A 21,779-nucleotide genomic window follows, 5' to 3' on the forward strand; every position below is an offset into this window, starting at 1 on the left:
TGCATATGTAAGATATACAAAACCAAAAAAATCTCTTTTTTTATTTTTTAACAAGAGAATCCGCAGCATCACTTTTCTTCTTTACTTCACATTATTGTATGTTTAGTTGAACAATCAAACAAATCAGCGCAGCTTACATAATTTGCTGAATGTTTGCTGTTATTCACCAAAATTCAATGGTGAACAAGTTTGTTACTCAAATAATTATTCAAATAATTATTACTCGTGGAAATGGGGATATCGCTTTAGAGTAAGAAATTCCCCTTTCAGTTCAACGTTTAACCTCTCTCTGACCTTCTGGGCTTCAACCTCACCTCCCTGTCAATAGACCGTTTTAGCTTCGTTTGTTTGTTGTCCCATTTCAGACCATGCACGTGATGTTACCCTTGAGAATTATTTCTTTTAGCTTCAAACAAATTCACCTGGAAATGAATGAATAATTTCAAGATAGACAAAGGAACTATTGCCCAGAGAGTATCAGATTATCTTAAGAGGTCTATTATGCACAGTCCTTAATACAGTAAAAACACGCGTATAAGAACACCTATTTTGGCGGTTCAGGCTGTTTTGGTTCTTATAATCTGCAAAATCAGCCTGTAAGTGTTCTTAAGTGTTCTTAAAAAAAGTTTCTTAAAATAAGGAACATACTAGGCTACCAATAGATGAAATCAATATATATGCACACAATTGTATTTTAATTTTAATAAAATTGATAAATCAAGGCAATACTGTACTGTAATTGGGGTGAAACTATTATGTGTGCAATGAAAGGTAGTGTTGATCTTTGATATTTTTCCATATATAAGAACAACTTTCATTTTTCAGGCTGAATGTGTTCTTATATAAATGGTACTTTATTTCCTAAAATCAGGCCTGGGTGTTCTTAATCCACTTGTTTTCTTATACGCGGGTTTTTACTGTATATTACGTCTTTCCAGGAATTAACAATGCAAATGACAGATAAGACAACAAATCTGCTTCTTGGTGCCCTTAATGACTTAGAGGAGCCATTTTCTCCTGTATTGGAGCAAACAGCTACGAGTGTCACAGGATGTCTCACGAATGTTCTCACAGCAGGTGCAAGTCAAGCAGACGGGGCTTCGGACGAGACCCAATCATCCTCAAAGGTAGTTTATATGACAGCTATGCTGACACATCAGCGTTCACTATTGTCATCTCACATTGAAGTAAATAGAAACATCGATGGAACACCTGTGCTATAAGACTCTGGTTTGATTATTTGTATCTCCAGGCTGAAATAGTCTTGAGGAAACAAAACTATGAAAGAATCTCCATCAATCAGCAACTTCAAGAAAGTTACTGACGAAAATCTATGCTCTTTTTGCAGTTCGTAAAAGAAGCTTTGGAAAAATTAAGCAGCATGAGCGATGCGTTCTTTGGCCGCCTGGTGCCGTCTGAAGATCTAGTCATTAGAACAGTGAACTTGGCAATTTCTCTGAAGAAGGTCTCCGCTGACGATATAAAGGGACTCGGTATGGAAGAAGGACCTACAAAAGTAAAGCTACCCGGAAACCTCGGAGACATGGGTAGTGGAAACATTAATGCAAAGGTAAGGAGACTATTATTGGCGTGGACCTTGCTGTATCTGGCCATGGTAGTGATCCCTTTGAAGCACTATTTATAACGCTTTCGAATGCAATATCCTTTCAACCAAAGCTATTAATGCCAAAATATGCGAACATGACGGATGCCCTCTATCTTGTACTAGACTTTTCAGGCGTCCGGCTAGTTGGGGAACAGCGCGATAAACATGTCGCCATTTTTTCAATCGCCGTTCTAAGCGCTAATCCCGCTTTTCCCCAACTAACTGAACGCCTGGAACAGGCTAATTGTGTGCCAACAGACGCTCCGTAGTTTATGTTTTTTACATTTTTCTACACATTGTTGCTTTGGCGCTCACATTGAAACAGGAAACCTGGGCTGATCACATAATAAAGAAGTTGATTCTCCTCCAAAAGTAAAAAGACTGTTGTGGGGTTAAACAGTAATTTACTTTTAAAAAGGTAAAATACAGGATTTTATTCAGCGAGCGTGCTACATATACGAAACACCTCAAAAGCAACCTCCCTCCTTTAGTGAGTAAGCTCACCTCTTCAAGTCATTTTGTTTGTTTGTTTGTTTGTTTTTTGTGGGGTTTTTTATGGTTTTCACCATGCGGTTAGCACCGATCTCATAAAATAAACGACCAAATGAAAATACCCTTTTAAAAAAGGGAGAAAAAACTTTTATTAGCGTTTAATGTCGGTTTACTTTTTATCGGATTTCCATCAGCCGACCCATAGAATTATAATTAAAGCTGGCCCGGGTAGCTGGTCCTTCACTTTATCTCCTTTTTGAAGTACGCGACCCCTCCGCATAAATTCTCTTTCTGTCTATTTCTCGCTGAAACCTCTCGAAAGCGTAACCCTAACCCTAACCCGTTCACTGGCGTATTTCAGAGATGCTCCCTCTTTTAATAGCTCTATGAAAGAATTAAATATATAATAGCTCTATTTCAATCTAAAACCAGAAAAAAATATATACGCTTCGTGTATCGAAGTGTACGCTTAATAATGCAGTTTTTTCCGTAGAGTTATTATAGTTGACTACATTAATATTTCCTACTTGGTCGTAATAAACTGTCAATATAAAATATTCTAGCTAAAATCTTTCTTTCGGCTTCTTTTCAGATGCAGGCTTTGAAATTCAATCCATTCACCTGGGACAACAGCAGCAAGAAAGTCAAATCAAGTGTGACCAGTCTCGATCTTCAAAGTGGCAATGGGAAAAAGATCAACGTATCAAACCTCGATAGTGACATTGAGATTGTCATACCGATTTCCAGTCCACAAACGAACACCAGCAACGGAACTGAACATTATTTCCTAAAGCCAAACAAAATGACCATCCGGAGTTATTACGCAGAACTAGCAGATGTTCCGGTTTCTATTCAAATCGGTGTGCAAAAAGAAGGAACAGTTACTAAATTGTTTGTTAAATTTGGATCAAGGCCTACGATTGAGAACTCTGATCACAACTTAACTCTGAGGTCATATTGTTCAAACCAAACAGATGGCAAGCGAAACGAAACATCCTGCCTTATTGAAGAGAGTTCTTTAACAGTAGTGCCGTCTGAGCCAAGTTTTGTCTATGTCGGTCTGTTGTTCCTAGAAGCCAAAAATGCCACCGAACATACTAGAAAACGTAGATCGTGTTTCGGTCATGGTCGTGAAAGACGGTCATGCGTTGGCGTTAAGGATCCGCCACCTAAAGGAGTCTATAAAACGGATGTTCCACAATATGACCCATTAACAGATGTTAACTACACGTTCACTATTAGCCAATCAAGTTGTTTGTATTGGTCTGAAGATAAAGAGAAGTGGACCTCAGATGGCTGCAAGGTAAATCACATTCACGACATCGCGATTAAACTATGGAGCAATTACTCTTATCACAAATGAGACCTGTTTTACTGCGAAAAGGTTTCTCATATGGTAGTTCTTGTACGAATCATGATCGCGAAACATGTGAATTCTGAGCATGATTTACACCTGCTTTCAGTTTTCAGTGCATGGCTATCTTTCTACATCTATCTTTCGACGTGCTGTTTGAAATTAGTCTATCAAAACCAATGCGTACCGCAGTTGGTTTCATGCAAATGAGCCCAGAAAATCAGAAGGTCATGCTAGTTGCGGTGATTGGCAGATTTCGATCCGTCTTGTTTGTTTTTTTATTAAACCATGCGTGGCACATGTTTGGAAACGAGCATTAAACAGGATATCTTAAGTTTAGCACCAACACGGAATAAGCTTACCAACGTGGAAAGGAAAGAGGAAGAAGCGACTTTAAGTTACAAGGAATGTTTCCTTTTATATTTACTAACAATAGATTTTTCTATTGTAGGTTGATGCCAGTTCCAACACCACCCACCTAAAATGCCTTTGCAATCACTTGACTTCTTTTGGAGGAAACTTCATCCAAGCACCGAACCCCATTGACTTTGACAAAGTTTTCACCGCGTTTACGCAGCTTGGTGAAAGTGGCAATATTTCAGTACTTGTGACAATTGCATGTGCTTTCCTTCTTTACTTCGTTGTGTTGGTCTTTGCGAGAAGGGCCGACAAGAGAGATGAAAACAAGGTGTGTTGTTGCTAAAACTTTAATAAGAAAATTAACTCTGTTACGGTTTTCAAATATCGAAATAACCCATGAGTACCCCCCCCCTCCCAAGCGTCAGTCCTAAGAAAGGAAATGGGGAAGGGAAAGAGGAAAAGAAAAACGCTTTTGACCTCGAACCTACGACCTCTACTACTCAATTTTGTATCTCATGTCTAAAGTTCAGGAAACGATTTACTTAAATATCTTTGAATTCCATATTGGGCGAGGATGAATTTCATAAGTATTTTATTATACCAAAGAAATAATCCAAAAATCTGTAGAATAACATTTAATCAAATTGGATAGAATTTAAATTTTATTTCACAAGGCCAAAGGGCCCAAAACAATATAAAACAAACCCTCAATATACATGTATATATTTACCTGGTACCTTTGTTTAATCGTTGGCTACTTATGAGCAAATGTGCTAATCGTCTTGAAATGAGTAGCTCCGGTCTGAAAAGAATGGATATAATATTTGGTCAATCGATCTGTCACTGTTTCTCTTAGCTGCGAGATCTTCGTTCCCATTGTATTAAGGATCTCTGAATGCCTTCAGATTCATTCCTTGAAAGTATTTTTGGCCCAAAAGCCTTCATGTGTTGACAATTTCCAAAATTCCTTATGCTTTGATACCCGGACTTGGAGTAAATTATTTCAAATGAACGAAAATTACCGTCAGCAGATGCCGCCATTTCTACTTGTCTGGATAATCTCTGTCCAACATTTCGCTGTTCAATAGGATGCTGTCCAACATAGTAAAATAATGGATCGGCACGTGACCAAAGTACAGACATTTTATTACTGGATTATTACTGAGGTATAATAAGATTGTATTCCAGTACACCACTACCTGCACATTTTATTATGCGGTGTCTATTTATCGATCTACGTAACTAGCTATTTACCTATCATTATTGTAATCACCAGTTCTGGAACCGTAACCATGCATAACCCAAACTACTTTCTGAAATGTTATGAAAAATGGACTATGACTTAAATCCACCACTGCAAATTCTAATAACCATAACTTCTTTATTTATTGTAGATTTGTCCTCCCAAACATGTAAGTATTACTGAAGAAGGAACCTATTTTTACGACATGGTTATTAGCACTGGCGTTTGGAAACATTCTGCAACAACAGCCAACGTAACAATTAGTATTAAAGGCGAAACAGATGAACACAACCAAATTCCACTCCGAAGTAAAGAAGAGTCAGGTGACATATTTGCACGAGGAAGTATTAATGGATTTGTGCTCATCACAAACGAACCGTTAGGAACTTTAAAGGAAATAACTTTGGAGCACGACAATTCGGGCGATGATCCATCTTGGTTTGTAGAGACCGTAGTCATCAAAGACAGGCAAACAGAAGAAAGGTGGGTATTCCCGATAAATCGATGGCTTGCGTTGGAAAAAGACGACGGACAGATAGAAGTCACCGTAGACAGCAATAGTCCTACTTCCTTTTCAGCTCAAGTGCGTTCACGCTTCGGGAGAAAGATTGCCGACGGTCATCTATGGATGTCAGTATTTGGAAAAGCATGCAGTAGTACCTTTACCCGTGTGCAAAGAGCCTCGTGTTGTCTTTCAGTTCTGTTCAGTGCCATGATCGCTAATGCCATGTTCTATAATATTGGTGGTGAGTCGGATGGAGCTATACAGGTTGGACCATTCAAGTTTTCATGGAAACAGATTGTCGTCGGTGTGCAAAGTGGAATCATAGTTGCACCTGTAAACATCCTGATTGTACTCCTGTTTAAGTCTAGCAGACCAAAAAGGAAAAAAGGAGACAAATATAAAGACATTGACCATGCCCAGCAGCTTGTGGATGAAATAAGTGAAACAGGTTTCATGTTGCCTCATTTCTTTGTATACATCGGTTGGTTTCTCTGCTTTGTAACAACTCTGACAGCAGCAACGTTCACCTTATTTTACAGCCTCATGTGGGGTAAAGAGGTTGCCGAGCAATGGCTTTCCTCTATTTTAATTTCGAATGGGCAAGATATTTTCGTTGTACAACCAACAAAGGTTATGTTGGCAGTCATTGTGATATCTTTAATCTTAAGCAGAAACACGGACAGAAGTGGAGATTCTGAGGAAGGCAATGAACAAGGGGATCCATATGAGAATGACATAGATTTTCTGAGTGATGATCCCAAGCAGCGCTTTAAGCGATATCAGATGGAAAAGATGCGTGAGCGATCTAAAAAAGAGGCTCAGTTGACAGTCATGGTGAGGGAAATCATCCTTCATTTAATATTCGTGTTCCTTCTGGCTATCGTTTGTTACGGAAACAAGAATGCAAATCGTTTCTTGATGACAACAGCGACGAGAAATCAATTCACGAAGTTTGATAAGGTAGGGATGTGCTATACTGTAACGTAGGTGCCATATCCGTCCGAGTGAGGATGAGATTTTACTTACCTTGACCATAAGCTTTTCTACTTTTCAGCTTAAACTTATGCATTGCAATTTTGCGTTTTGTAAACGTAAACAGTCTAAATTTTCACACGATCTTAAAGGAATCCATCATAGATGTTTACGGTATTCCCATATATAATTATATTCCTGCAACGTTTTTTGGTAGGTGAACTACTAAAACCTATAATATCAATACTGAACTCTTAACATACCAATTAGGCCATTATTTATTAAGGTGAATGTCTAGATGAAATTTATGAGTACAGCACTAATTCATGGCACTGTTATTTATTCCACTCTGAGTATGTATCGTTCTGCAATTAGCTTATCTAAAGATTAGGGGATGCTGCTCTTGATTTGAGGGTTGGCGCGACAAGAAATTGATTTTAAGCCAGATTCGGGGTAACTTATGGAATAAATAGCAAGCCTCCAAATTTCCAACGTCTTTTGTCACCCCAATAGAGAGGACCAGGATTTGTCTTGTTTAGTGTGAGGCTACTGCAATACTTGGGAATGGTTCCGAACCTTAGCTTCAACCAATAATGAGTCAGAAGTTTTATTCGCGTTCAAATTGGAGATGGTTTTGTTTTTCGGAAAGTGAATGGTAACTATATAATGTAACGCTTTGGAGACATACTGACTGACGTGTTAAAACTGACCCTGAATCAAACTCTTTCCTCTCTTTTAGGTAACCGATTCACACAGACTATGGAGTTGGTTGACGCAGCAGTTCCTACCAAACATTTACAACCAACCGTGGTACAACGGGCTTGAAGAGAAAAATGACGTGTACATCGAGAACAAGATGTCCATATTGGTCGGTATGCCTTGGATGCGACAGTTGAGGATAAAAAAGAGTAAGCTCCTAATGTAAATCATTTGTTTCAACATGCAATCATTTATGACGAACATGTCTTCCCTGCATATATTAGAATTATCCCAAAATCTATCTTTTTCAGTGATTGATAGGACACTGAGAGGCATTTTACATATAAGCACATCACATTAAATTTGTCCCCTTCTTTAATTTCTCCTTATGCCATGTATAAAGAGGGAGGGGATTGTTGTTCAATAAAAGTGATTGAACCTTTAAAAGTTAAGATTGTAGAGACTTTTGAAACCTACCCTGGTACAAACATAGTAAAACGTCAAGACTGTCAGGATCTTTATTGTCTTTTCTCAAAGGAATTTATAACGACAATTTAACACCAATCGAGTTATATATTTTTTCTTTTGAAGGTTCCTGCGGCTCACTCTCAAACATAATCTCAAACTGCTACTACGACTATTCTCGAGATGGGGAGGACACTACATTGCTGAGTCTTCCAGGTTGGAAACCTCTCCCCGACAATACCTCATGGCCAAAGGCTCTAGAAATGTGTCCAAAGCCTTGGCGTTACCAAACAGCTGAAGAACTAGATAATGATCCAGTAAAAGCTCAATACAATGCATATGGAGGGGGTGGCTATCCTGCTGTCCTTGGGTACGACGAGGACACTGCCAGTGGCGTCCTTAGTGAGACCCTCGGTCATGGATGGCTTGACCGTCAAACCAGAGCAGTGATTATAGAGTTCACATTGTTCAACGTGAATACAAACTTGATAAGCATTGCTACCTACTTCTTCGAGGTACTAGCCAATGGTGTTGCCTACAGTTCAAGGCGGATTGAAACACTCGAGCTATACAGTACAGAGTCAGGAGCTCTCATGTTCTATCTCATTGGCCAGTTTTTGTTCATGGCCATGGTGCTCTATTACTTCATCGTGATGCTGGTACATCTTTACCGACAGCGCCTTGGTTTTTTCAAGTCTGTCTGGAATATGGTTGACTTCTTCATAATTGTGTTTTCAATAGCGTCTGTAGCCTTCTACATGATCAGATCAAAAAGTGTTTTGAATAGCATTAAAGCCATTCAGGCTAATCCTTATGAAATTGTACATTTTCACGCAGCTCTAGACTGGGCTAGCCTGGAAAATGCCTCAATCGCTGTTGCCATTTTTATGGTGACACTGAAGCTTTTGAATCTCATCCGTTTCAACCCTTACGTGATTTACTTGTTTTCATCTTTTCGCCAGTCGGTAGGATACCAACTGTCCTATGTGTGTTTCTTCTTGATCGTGTTTAACGCTTTTGTTGTATCGGGAATGCAGTTTTTCGGTGGCATAGTCCTTGAATATTCAAGCTACGGTAACGCAGTCGTTTCGCAGTTTGAATTTCTTTTAGGCAGGGCTGTTCCACTTGATGACCTTCGAAATGAAAAGCCCTTTATTGGACCGACCTTTGCTTTCTTGTACGCGTTAACCACGACTATATTCATGATGAACATGATGATGTCTGTACTAAATGAGTCCTATACTGACGCCAAGACACAAGCAGAGGAATGCGCAGAAGAGCTTGAAATGGCGCGATTTATCGGTGAACGTTTCATGGACATGTTCCAAGAAGGCAAAATGCGAACTGAATTCAAGCTATTTTGTGACGACACCACGTTCGTTAACATGTGCCGTTCTGACGCGGAGCCTAACTGTTTGAATTCTGAAAGTATTCTCCAATGCACTGAAGAGAGGCTAGAAAAAGTGAACAAACGACTGTCTGTTCTCACTCGACGAACAGAAAACTTTAAAATTGAACATATGAAGGAAGAAGCTGAATTTCTTGACCTCGTTAACTTGATTGTCAAATTTTAGGGTCGTCACACAAACATCCATTAGACCTTTTGGTCCTGGGATATAAGTATTTTTGCCCTTGTAAGTTACTCTAAGGATTAAGCAGAACATCAAGTATAACACCCTTATTGATAATTTTCTTAAGTATTATTTGAATTTACAACATATAGATAGTTGCGCGTTAATCAGTTTTTGGAGAGGCTTCGACTTTGACTGTTATGGCTACTGCCATAACAATACTGTTTGTAATGTAAGTTAATGGCAAGCATTAGAAATCCATTAGGACTTCAGGACGGACAAAAGGTGTAATTCATTAGGTTTTCAGTAATTCTTATACACATGCGCAATGGAGCTGAAGAATTATCAAGGGACACCCTGTACTACCTGGTATCTAAGCAACTAAATGCGGAACTTGCCAAGCAAGCATCCAGTTTTAAACCTGTTTTGCCTCACGTTTCATAAACGTTGCGAATCGTTTCAATAACTTTATAACTAACACAACAATATTCCATGGATCCTGACGAAAGATTAATATCTCTATACTCTCGTAATATCCTGTTATGTTTTGATTTCACTTCTTACATCTTATAGAAGCAGAGGTACTACTCTTGCCGTGAGACAAAAACCGGCGATAGAAACATTTTTAATTACGCTTGTGACTGCGCTTATTTATTCAGTAGAATTGCCTTCGCTTGGCTAACAAACATTCTATCACACATTGAACATTCCAACGAGTATTTGCTCATCGTAACTACAGAGCCTTTCACCACTTATACTAACTCTTTGTATCGTGGAAGCAGAGGTATTATTCTTGTCGTGACGCTAGCGCTTTTCATACACAGATACAACGAAATATGAAGTCACATATTTCGGAGCGTGTTTTAATTAAAATTACCAACAGACAATCACTTTTGCTCGCGTGATTATCTTTCGCTCACAAAAAATTCGCAGGAATTCTCGGCGCGTCATTTTGTTAAATATCATGAGTTGTTTCTTTGACTACATAGTTTTTTGCTGTTGTAAACACCTTCGACAGCCTTGTAGAAGCGGTGATTTACTTCCCGTCATGACACTTCTAAAATTAAATTCAAACATCAAAGATAAAATCAGTCTTGTCGGCATGTGTTTATTCAAGTATATCAAACAAAAACATTCGCCTGCACAAAAAGAAGCAACCGTACTCGGCGCATCATTTAAAATCATTTTCGTTCCTTGACTACAGAGTTTTTCACTGTTACAAACAGCTTTGTAAACTTTGTTTAAGCGGAGATTTAATTCTTGCTGCAACTTTAGTGAAAGATCGGAAGATAAAATATGGTCGGCGCGTGTTGATTCGACCGGCTGAATTGGACCGGCTGGATCAAACAAAAAAATTCCGCTCACAAAAATATTGCAAGCATATTATTATAAACTGGCGCATCGATTCAATCTAAATCGTGAATTGTTTTATTAACTATAGAGATTTTGCTGTATTTAACGTCTTCGTAGACTAATGTAGAAGCGGAAGTTTAAACCTTGTGAAATCATGCTAGCTATACCAGTTTATACCAGTGATCTAATGATCACTGATTGGCCCTTCAGGATAAATAAAGTTTTTATTATTATTATTATGTTGAGGCTTTGTCGGCCCGTGAAACAAATAAAACCTTTCGTTGTATTCTTTCGCCGTCATAACCAACGTGATTTCGAAGAATGCCGTCGCCTCATTCTTCCAAACTATCAGTCAACTTTTTTCAAAACTAGAAAGCTTCAGCTCTATTCAGACTTATATATCGCTTCTGAGCAATCGAGTCAGTTTCGAGTTGGCTTCGAAAACCGGTTTTCACGAATACGCCAGTCGTTAGGCTCATAAATATGCACGAACCCTGAGTGGGGCTCGTGCATATGTAATGAATTACACACTTTGTCCGTCCCGAAGCTGTCATGGCGTATTAAATCAAAAGAACGGGGCGGTAAGGGGGGGTCATGCGCACAGTTCACGACTATTAAAAATGGTAAATCACGTTTCACGGAAAATAACATAGACGAGGAAGTCTTGTGCATTTAAGCCTCCATATCGAAGTGTTTTTAGTCTTGCAAGGACGATTTTGCAAAAATGACTGACTACCTGTTCTTAAATATTTAGCCATCACGCAAATTGTGTCCAAAAGTAATCTTCCTTGCACAGCAGGTTGGTTTTTTTGGAGAAAGTGCTGAATTCTAGTCAAATATTATGATTACACAACCTTATTTTTTGCTTTCACGTGTCACAACAAGTATGTCATTCACAGTTCACGGACAATATTATTTTATAATCACGGATCACGGAAAATAAAAACGTACAATCACGTTTCACGAGAAACCCCCTTATCGCCATGATATTTCAAACCCTTAAAATTCTATTTTCGATCTATTCGATCAATTTACTCATATAGAAAGCAGAAGAAGAGGATGAATATTACAGCAATGAACACAATAAAAAGATAAAGGTGATAAAGTGAAGTTATCAATAAAAATGGCTTACCTTATTCCATAAGTATGTTCCTTGCTTCTGGTGAGGTTATTTCATCCATTTAACTTGATTTAGTCCATGCGCCAAGACCTCAAAAATCTATTTCCGTAGCACCCCCAACCGAACAAAGTTTCATTGGTACCAAATGAAAGCTCAGGGCCTAGTGTTTTATATTCAACTTGTTTCCAGCTGTGAAAATGGAGCTTAACGAAGAAAATGAGGTGTTTGTAACAGGGGGGTGGGTGTGGATAAATTTGAAACATTAGATCGGTGTTATATAACAATGCTGATATCTATAACATCGTTACACCAATATTCATTAAATTTGGATGAGTTAAACAATCGATCATACTCTATAATATGAGATGCTATTTAATGAATTAGCGAACGCCATAGAGGCCGTTGCTAAGGCCTATTTAATGAAACAACGACACTTCAAATCCTGAGTTTCAGAATGAAAGTTAAATGGCTGCGTTTTTAATAAAAGCTGTATTAGCGCAATAAAGGTTTAAAATAGGAAGCAATGTACAAACTAAACTACTCTCCAGGTGAAGAATTTCGGAATTAGCAAGTATTTTCTTGCATTTTGAGGTATTTAATACCTTAGCAACCATTTGTTTACATGCAGGCCTTTGTGTACAGTATGCACACTGTCAAGCACACTGCACGGTTATATCCAGCAAGTACAACGGTTATAAAATAAAATGAGTGAAATATATTGTGCTAGAATGAAATGTGGTCGTTTTTGTACCAGTTATGTCATTATGGCAAAGATTGCTAGGCAAGGTTATTGAAAACGTTGTTCTTTATTACCATTCGCAATGGTGAGTATACTGTACTTCACGAATAGCTGGTATATCAACTTCACAAACCCGTCTCAGTTTTGTGTTCATATATGTTCCTAAACTCATTGAAATTCCACGAAACATGAAGAAATAAGGAAACTGTTAAAAATATGGAGAAACCGCTAACACATTCCTATTCAAACAAAACGACAGCTTCTATTTACAGAAATGATGGTAAATACAAAATGCTGTTGATAATGCCTCCAATGGCTCTAATCATTCTTTTAGACTCAAAATGTAATAATAATAATGATAATGATAACAGTAATAGTAGTAATAGTAATAATAATAATAATAATAATAATAATAATAATAATAATAACAATAACAATAACAATAAAAATGATGACATGTCACCATTATCAAATGCAAATTTTTACATGGTACAGAACGATATTTATAGAAAAGAAAGTGTGAAACTAAATTACAATAAATGAAGCGTGGAAAACAGAAAAATGTGCATAACTAAGTAAACAGTTTCGCTGGTATGGAGTCCTTTTGAGTGTTCAGGGATGGTTTCTTTTTCCTAATTAGCAGCATCTCGTAAATTAGGCACTCAAACTTTCCGCGGCATTTCTTTAGGATGGCAAATTGGCTGTGAAGGTCGATCGGCTTTTGATTGTGTTGTTCTTGAAGGTGTTTACCAATTACGGAGTATCTGTGCTCCTCGATGCGCAGGTGAAGGTACCTGACCTTCCCGCTGCAACTGATCTCCTCACAATCTTAAATGACGCGCACCCAGCAATCCAATTCACAATGGAAACGGCAGTCAACAACATGTTACCCTTTGTAGGCATGGCAATCATTAAGACCGATAACCGCCTTAACACATCTGTCTACAGGAAAAAGACCAATAAAGGACTTCTGCTCCATTATCAGAGTCACGTCGACAATCGATATAAACGATCACTTTTAAGAACTATGTTTGATCGCGCCAAACGCCTGTCTTCCTCGCCGGATCTCTTCGCACAAGAATGTAGGGAACTAAAGACCACATTCCTGAAACTGAAATATCCCGGGAAATTAATTGACTCTGTCCTTAACAGATTTCATTCCTCTCAAGACCAGAACGAAAGTTGTATTGCGCCAGCGGACAACCCTGTACGCATCACCTTGCCATTCAAAGATCAAAAATCGGCTGACTACGTACGTAAAGAACTGTGTGACCTAGGAAAGAAAATAGATCGTGAAATAACACCAGTCTTCACAAGCAAGAAAATCTCTGAAGATTTGAAGTTCACGGAAACAAAGCCCTCTCTAGTAAACCAACAAAGTGTAGTATATGAATTTAAATGTAATTCGTGCGATGCGAATTATATTGGCTACACGAGCCGCCACCTTCACCTGCGCATCGAGGAGCACAGATACTCCGTAATTGGTAAACACCTTCAAGAACAACACAATCAAAAGCCGATCGACCTTCACAGCCAATTTGCCATCCTAAAGAAATGCCGCGGAAAGTTTGAGTGCCTAATTTACGAGATGCTGCTAATTAGGAAAAAGAAACCATCCCTGAACACTCAAAAGGACTCCATACCAGCGAAACTGTTTACTTAGTTATGCACATTTTTCTGTTTTCCACGCTTCATTTATTGTAATTTAGTTTCACACTTTCTTTTCTATAAATATCGTTCTGTACCATGTAAAAATTTGCATTTGATAATGGTGACATGTCGTCGCCGAAACGTCATGTTTTAATAGCGTTGATTTTTATTCTGAAATGTGTTTCAAAATCTTCCGTTATCAAATAAAAATGATAACAATAATTATAATTAAAACACATTTAAACAATATTACTGCATCATTTTTAAGAAAAAATTACTATCAATGCAGGTCCTGAAAATAAAAATATCTAACAGTATGTATAAAGAATCACAGTATTTGAAAAAAAAAAACATAAAAAAGAAAATTTCAAACTTTCCAATGGCAATGGAGTCGCAAATTCTAAAAAAATGTGTTTTTCTACACATATTAATTCTAGGTATTAACTAATAAAAAGTCAGTATCTTCGGGTTCGCTCTTATCCCCGTCTATGTCCTCCTTGCTTGACCAGTTGGTGCAACTACTGTCCTCGCAGGACATGCATCTCTGCAAAGCATACCACTTCTTGTCCAGGATCAGCGCCGACTCCGGCACTGTACCTTGCAGCCACAACAAACCAGCTCCATCACCGCCTCAGGTGCTAGAGCTTGGTCTGTCTAATCAATATTCAGTTCCTGGTCCTTTTATATATCATCCGTTTCCAACTGAATTATGGGCTGTCGGGTTTGCCTCCAAAGCATTTCTCCAAATATAAGCCTGTAAGGTTGCTGTACATGTTTCTTGAGGGCAGACATTCAGTGGCGGGAGGTGGTGCGACTGTAATTCTTTATTTTGCAGAATAAGTGGTATCTAACTTGATTAACATCTTTCCCTGCCTTTCCATACAAAAAGTACACAAGTTCTTCAACATCTGCTGCATGTTCGTCCCTCACATGTACATTATCGTGGCCAAAGGGAAGAACAAGTTCTCGTAGTTTGTTATTTCCTTAACTAGCTTAAAAGCTTTTATTTTCCGTTTGCCGGAGAAGGCACTAACCGAATCGCAGCCAGTCAGTGCATGAAGGCCTGGAATCACTTTGCATACTACTTCCCCTAACTGATTGCAGACACTGGAAATGTCCACGATTCGAGAATGATTCTGAGTCGTACTTACGATGGCAATTCTTGCTGGTTTGATGATGGCTTGCCAGCACTTTCACGTCTGCATCAGAAGAGTAAATACTCAATTGTCGATGACCATTGTGAATGCATCCAGAACGTGCAAAAACATCCCAGTTCTTCCTGCTCGGTATAAAGCTCTGGTACTGCCGTTGACAACACACGACCATCGCTTCCCGTAAGTCTTGTACCCAAGGAGCCATCTGTGACGTACACAACACGTCCTTCTAGCTTGTGAGAATACGAATGTCTTGCTCATTCACAAGCAAGGAAATGAAGCAGGCAAGTCTTCCCAGTGCTCAGAAATGTCTTCCGGCCATTGTCGTGAGCGATTCAACGTTGCTGTGAGCTACTAATCTCCACATTCTGTCCATCCCGACTGCGCTTGCTTCTTTCAGCATTTTTGATTGAAATTACAGGGTACTGATGCCCGGCTAATAGCACTATATGCACTGGAATTGTCTGGCACATGTGTCATTACCTGAATCACAGCCACGGCATCAATGATAACAAAGGTAGAAAGTAGTGAAGAGGGCAACACAGGAACATTATTTTTTATCCAGCAGCTTAGACAAAACGGCTTTGTTTGTCTTTGCCAGCAGTGATCCATTAAGTGCTGCTAAAGACCAAGGTAGCGCGCCTTATTGGTGTGCAAACAAGTCTCTGATATACCTTGCGATTCTCATCTGGAGTCTGACCAATAACAAGAAGTCTGGCGATGAGATTTCTGTCTGCCTTGAGCATTACATCCCTGCCTCCTGTCTCCGCGGCTTTGGATTTCACTGCATTTGTAAACGTTTACAGCCTCAGTTTGGTGAGGGTGTCGAGGGTAGCATTTGTCAGGATTTGTTACCAAGATACTAGATTGACAGACGCGCGTTTGCACGGGCTCATTGGTCACTTCCTCGTGTGCTGCTGGTTAAGAGGAGAGTTTCACTTTTTTTCTATCAGCTCTTGTCGCGTGGTCTTTATTTGTGTATGGCCAATAGCACCTCTTGTGATATCCTCCCTTAGGACCTTCGCTCTAACATCATTCCATTACTCTAAAAACTCCATCTTTCCAGATTTGCACAGGTTTAAAATGACTTCTATATGTCTTATTGTTAAAGATACACAGATTGCCATTAACATTTCTAACGTGGCAAAGGCATTTACCTCACTGAGTTTGGTTTACTACCATTGACTGATCGAGCACGTTTTCCTTGAGGAATATTTAGTTCAGTCATTATTGTGTACAACAGTAGAGCCACTGTGCAGCAGGCAATATGGTTCAAGACGCTACATTGTACATACAAAATATTCAAAGCTTATAAACAACAGCAAGGACACCCGAAACCCTCGAAATGAAACACACAGTCAAGAAAATGATACTCGAACATTGTGCAAATGGCATGCACTATTGATGCTGCAAAAATTGTGCTATCTTATTCAAAAATAATCAGCAATTATCTCATTAGATAATTACATAATAATAGTATTGATAATTAGTATACGTACCAACCACAGAAACCACAGATACAGAATAACGTAAAAAAAAAACATTGGGAACTTTTGCAATCGTAATTCTCTGTTTATAATATACAATATAACATTTTACTATACTCCACAGTCACCCATAAAAAATGAGTTTTGAAGATCATGCTCTCGTGTTACTTTTTTAATCGTGCAATTGGTTACAAAATCAGCGAATTGGGTGATTTTGGCGATGTTCTCAGAAAACCCAAGGAACAGCCACATGACAACCAAGTTACTGGCATCGTATATTAAGTGGAATGAAAATCGTGTCCTTTTGTATACATTAGTGAAAGTCAAATATCCTGGAACTCTAGAGGGACAGAGCACTACCCTGGCACTCGAGGCAATAATGAGTCTAAAAAGAATAAAAAAAACTTTCAAGAGGAGGCTCCCCTCGCATGACGTCGTTTTCAGAGAGGTCCTCAAATGAAACTAATTACAAGGTTAAAAATCAAGTTAAAAATCAAGTCTGCCATAAAACAGCACTCGGAGACTACTGGATATGACATTCATCCAAACTTTGTAGAAATACTGGAACGAGGCGGTATTTTTAAAATCTTTGGATTCCACAGTAAACACCGAAGCTGTTAATGAACGCCAGTCTTTCCCTAAAGCGTATTTGCCACTAATTGTTTCCCTTAGGGACCGTCAGAAGTTTTAAACTTTTAAATTTATTTTTTAAGTAATTTCATTCTGAGGAAGGCAACAGAAACGTTGCCGAAAATTTAATTTTAACATTTTAAAGGTAAGATACAACCATATTTTTAATTTTTATTATGACCACTGATCACCCAAACAGCAATAATTTTTGAAATACTGCTATATTTCAGCTCATCGTACTACTTTTACGTCCCAGCTGTTCAAAAGTCTACATGTAAACAAATGGTTGCTAAGGTACTAAATGTCTCAAAATGCAAGGAAATATTTGCTAACTGAGGGATTTTTAACTCGTGGAGAAGTTAAGTTTGTACATTTCTTCCAATTATAGCTTTCATTGCGCTATAACAACTTTTATTAAAAGCGTGACCATATAACTTCCATTCTGAAACTCAGGATTTGAAGTGTCATTGTTTTATTATATAGGCCTTAGCAACCGTCTCTATGGTGACAGTTAATTAATTACAAAGCACCTTATGTTAAAGAGTATGATCGATTGTTTAATCCCTCCAAGTTTAGTAAAGTTTGGTGTAATGAGGTGGGAGATATGGGCCTTGTTATAATATACCGACCTGAATGTTCTAAAGTTATCCCCACCCACACCCTGATAAAAACCTCTCGTTTTTTCCTTTAAGCTCCATTTTCGCGGCTGGAAACAAGTTGAATATAAAACACTAGGCCCTTAGCTTTAATTTGGTACCAAGGAAACTTTGTTCGGTTGGGGGTGCTACGAAATTGCTTTTCCAGCCACTTTTTACGAATTGGCTCATGGACTAATTTAAGCGATTTTGTGAATCTTTTTCCGTTCTTCGAAGAGAAAATGCGGAAAAAAGAGCTCATCTTCAGATGAATTGCTCGATATGAAATTGTCGATGGTGCAGGATACAAATTTCTTGGGGTAACCAGCATTCGAGAAAGTGGCCTTTTTTATGTCGCGATCAAGATTAGTGGAGATGTTTTTGGCTCTGTGTAGGGCTCCTCTAACACAATTTCTCCTAAAACTCCCCTACTGCAAGAAGAATGAAATCGCAAGCAAAAAGTTTATTTCAAAATTGAACTCTTTCACTAATTTCAAGTACATTTTCATAATTCTGTGGCAAACTAGACAAATCAAAAGCCTATTCAGCCTCAAGGACAAAAACCTTCACAAGTCCCAAGTTATTTACGAAGGAGAATGTTCTTGCGGAGAAAACTATGTAGGGGGAACAATGCGAAATCTTGAAGTGCGAATAACGGAACATTCGAATATCTATCACACCTCGGAAACAGCACGTTACCTTTTGGAAAAACTACGTCATTCATTCCAATGGAAAGTCCATTGTTCGGCAAGATCGTACTTTAACAGAAAGATCATCGAAGGCCTAATCATCCAAAAAGGAGCTCAACTTTGAACAAACAAGTAAATTGCTTCGTTGCACAGTTGTTCCCTTCGGGATTAACTTGAGTATAAAAACCATGCAAATTACAAACGGCCTTTTAACTCTGATGATGGCAAACATGTCGAAAATGTTCGGTTCATTTTAATTGTTTTTTTTTTCCATTTTCAGCCTTGTATATACCATTTTTAGGTACCTTATTCTTATGGAGTAATTGTGTTTAATGCATTCAGTGGCAATAAATATGATGCAGTACTGAAGAGTACAATGAACACCCACTCCAACCATTTATAAACCTGCAGGTGACAAGAAGTCTACACCCTGTCCTAACCTTATCTACATAGGACCTGAAAGTGGATGGCAGTTCAAACCGCAGCAATGGTCTTCTCTTATTATTTACCTCACATTAGCATTTATTATAATGACAAACAGTTCGCACATCATAACGCATGTGAAGTACAGAACTGACATTACGTTGACATGAAAAAACATAGTGTATTAACTATTTTCCCTCTTCATAGTTCTCACTAGAATGCGTGCCTGCGAAGATTTCTTTGGACAGAATACTTTATATCTTCGCCTGCCTCTTTCGATAAGTACGAACAACTCTGTCCAGCGCGACAAACAGATAGTTGAAAAAAACCTTATTGAATATTTTTCGTATAAAAGACACTCAGATCAAGCAAACTTGCATTCCTAAAAAGTACTAGCCTGCGCCGCAGAGGAAACCAAACCCTTGGTTAAATCCTAGCCGGGGTTTAATATATTACGCCTGTAACGCAGGCTAGAAAAAGTACAGGACGAGAAGGATATTCCTGTGTGCATTCTCGATTTTTTTATATTTTCTATATACGACAAGATTAGGAAGCCTGCTCCTTCGTTGCCCGTAACTAATAGTTAAACGGAAAATAAATAAGAACAACGTGAGTCACTAAATGGTCAAGGAATAGAATAACGTCAAAAGGGGAAATAAACGGTATTAAATATAAATAAATACAATTAAACAGCGCTGCCTGACCGAAGATACTTACGCATCGACTGAAACAGTACTGAAGGCAAATTCCTTCCTTTCAAATTAGCTTCACTGCAGTCTAAATTCACGATAATTATCGATTATTATCGGAAAAAAGCAGTTCTGCGCAATTTTAAATTATAATCACCAGGGTAACTTATTAGACACAATCTAAAAGTAAAAGCTTTTGTTGTCGATTGTCAGCGGCGCGGCCATATTAAATTACACTGTATGGCTGAAGGGGATCGAATATTTTTTTGTTTTCGACAATATATTGGAACTTTTGGAACATTACTCCGCAAATATCGAAAAACTCAGCTTTAAGACTTTAAGAGGGAGTTGTGACAGTACAATATTCGCGTCTCGGTATAAAAAAGCGTGTTTATTTACAAACGGCAGACAACAAAAGACCTCATATGATACTCTGTTCACAGACTGCGAAATTAGTCGGCATCAAATCGCCTCCTATTACAGTTTGTGAAGTATAAGGCTCTCTGAGAACCAGTGTGTGTTACTATACCAGTTCAGAGAGTTAAACATGATAAACCTCTGAGCTGACATGTTTTAGGGTTTTACTCCATGGCGTTTTTCTTCGCATGCTTATTTGAAAACAAATGTTAATTTAAATTAAGCAAATCTTAAGAAGTTCATCAGCGAACGTGACTCTTTCATAAAATGGAACTTATAAATTGACTGCCCAAGATCTCAATTGTTAAGTTCGCCATTTTTAACCTTCTAACCTACAAGGTGGGGATGTCACCTCCCTTACCCTCGAGGTATCTGCGAAATTTTGAAAAGGAGCTTTTCTCTGTGATGCTGAATCTTTCGGAGCTGTTTATTCATCCCTCTCAGCTGTGTGTCCATTATTTTTGACGTTGCCATGATAAACGCATATATGTTCTCCCTTGACTCCTACCCTTTTCAAAAACTGTTATCCTCCTTTAAGTGCATACCTGACAAAACTCTGTATTCATTGATCTTTAATTACAAATTAAACGAATAAAATTTAACTCTTCTTCGTTCATTCACTTTGTTGATTTGAATCTGTATATAAAAACCAGGAATGGAGAATGAGGGATGTGAATGGGGTGAGCAGCATAAGTAATAAAAAGAAGATGTAGAACTGTTTATGGACAGACAGCAGTGACGGTTACAGACTTTTAGATAAGGGGGGACGATCATCCAGACACTAAAATGGGGGGGCCGTCTTGAAAAAAATTTTCTCGGCCCTTCGGGCCTCTATTTGTTCTAAAAATAGGAGGGGCAGGCCCCTGGGTCCCTCCCCTAGATTCGCCACTGGACCGAAGGCGAGAAGACCTCCATCGCGTATTCGAGAGGAGAAAATATATTTAACCGAATATTTAAGTGACATAGGATTTCTATTTATAGTCCAGTGCAATTTTGTAGTAAAGAAGCACCCCGGGACAGCTTTTTTGAAGCAATGAGATGTTTTGTTTAAACTTGTCATAAGCTTTTTATTCATTAATGTCGTTCCTGTTTTAACTAACTGGGATAGTTGAGTGTTTATAAAAATGTCTTTGATTAACTCGAGAATGAAAGCTAAGCCGAACAGTGTCTATTCAAATTTCAGAAAATTAAACCTTACAATGGAATCTTCTGGAAAATGTAACAGTCGTCATAATAGGCGGATTAGTGTACATTAAAAATTTCTTTTCTTGGACCAGCACAGAAATTATCTTTATCCTGTATGGTTTCTCATCGTCTGATCGAAAAATTAAATTATGCTATCCCATGGTAGTAACGAAGCTTCTGATTTGCAGTCTGCTGTAAAACCTTTCATTTTGGCAATTTTAGCGTCAATGTGATCATTGATAATGAAATGACGTGTGTTGATGAGAGAAGAACTCCTTAGACAAACTCAAGATTAATTTTCGGTTGTTTGTTTGTTATAATGAACATGCGTAATTAAACAA

The 21,779-nt window shown here is 38.3% G+C and overlaps 1 protein-coding gene and 1 long non-coding RNA gene across 2 annotated transcripts in view; one reads left to right on the top strand and one right to left on the bottom strand.

Moving 5' to 3' along the window:
• Nucleotides 1–11,756, top strand: part of LOC144636598 (polycystin family receptor for egg jelly-like) — a 37,044-nt gene extending 25,288 nt beyond the window's left edge. Inside the window, exons 18-24 of the mRNA XM_078495811.1 lie at nucleotides 939–1,127; nucleotides 1,349–1,570; nucleotides 2,691–3,401; nucleotides 3,904–4,140; nucleotides 5,207–6,520; nucleotides 7,272–7,440; nucleotides 7,823–11,756. Of these exons, the coding sequence (XP_078351937.1) occupies nucleotides 939–1,127; nucleotides 1,349–1,570; nucleotides 2,691–3,401; nucleotides 3,904–4,140; nucleotides 5,207–6,520; nucleotides 7,272–7,440; nucleotides 7,823–9,270 (4,290 nt within the window). The 3' untranslated portion in view covers nucleotides 9,271–11,756. The remainder of the gene's footprint in view (nucleotides 1–938; nucleotides 1,128–1,348; nucleotides 1,571–2,690; nucleotides 3,402–3,903; nucleotides 4,141–5,206; nucleotides 6,521–7,271; nucleotides 7,441–7,822) is intronic.
• Nucleotides 27–11,814, bottom strand: LOC144636630 (uncharacterized). The gene is made up of 3 exons (XR_013567582.1): nucleotides 11,753–11,814; nucleotides 4,550–4,614; nucleotides 27–422 (listed from the first exon to the last, which is right to left on the bottom strand). It is a non-coding gene; the product is annotated as an uncharacterized LOC144636630 (long non-coding RNA).
• Nucleotides 11,815–21,779: the final 9,965 nt, after the last annotated feature.

This window comes from Oculina patagonica, chromosome 13 (assembly GCF_052425735.1).
Source record: "Oculina patagonica isolate OP01 chromosome 13, crgOcupat, whole genome shotgun sequence".
In the NCBI taxonomy this organism is placed as follows: domain Eukaryota; kingdom Metazoa; phylum Cnidaria; class Anthozoa; order Scleractinia; family Oculinidae; genus Oculina; species Oculina patagonica.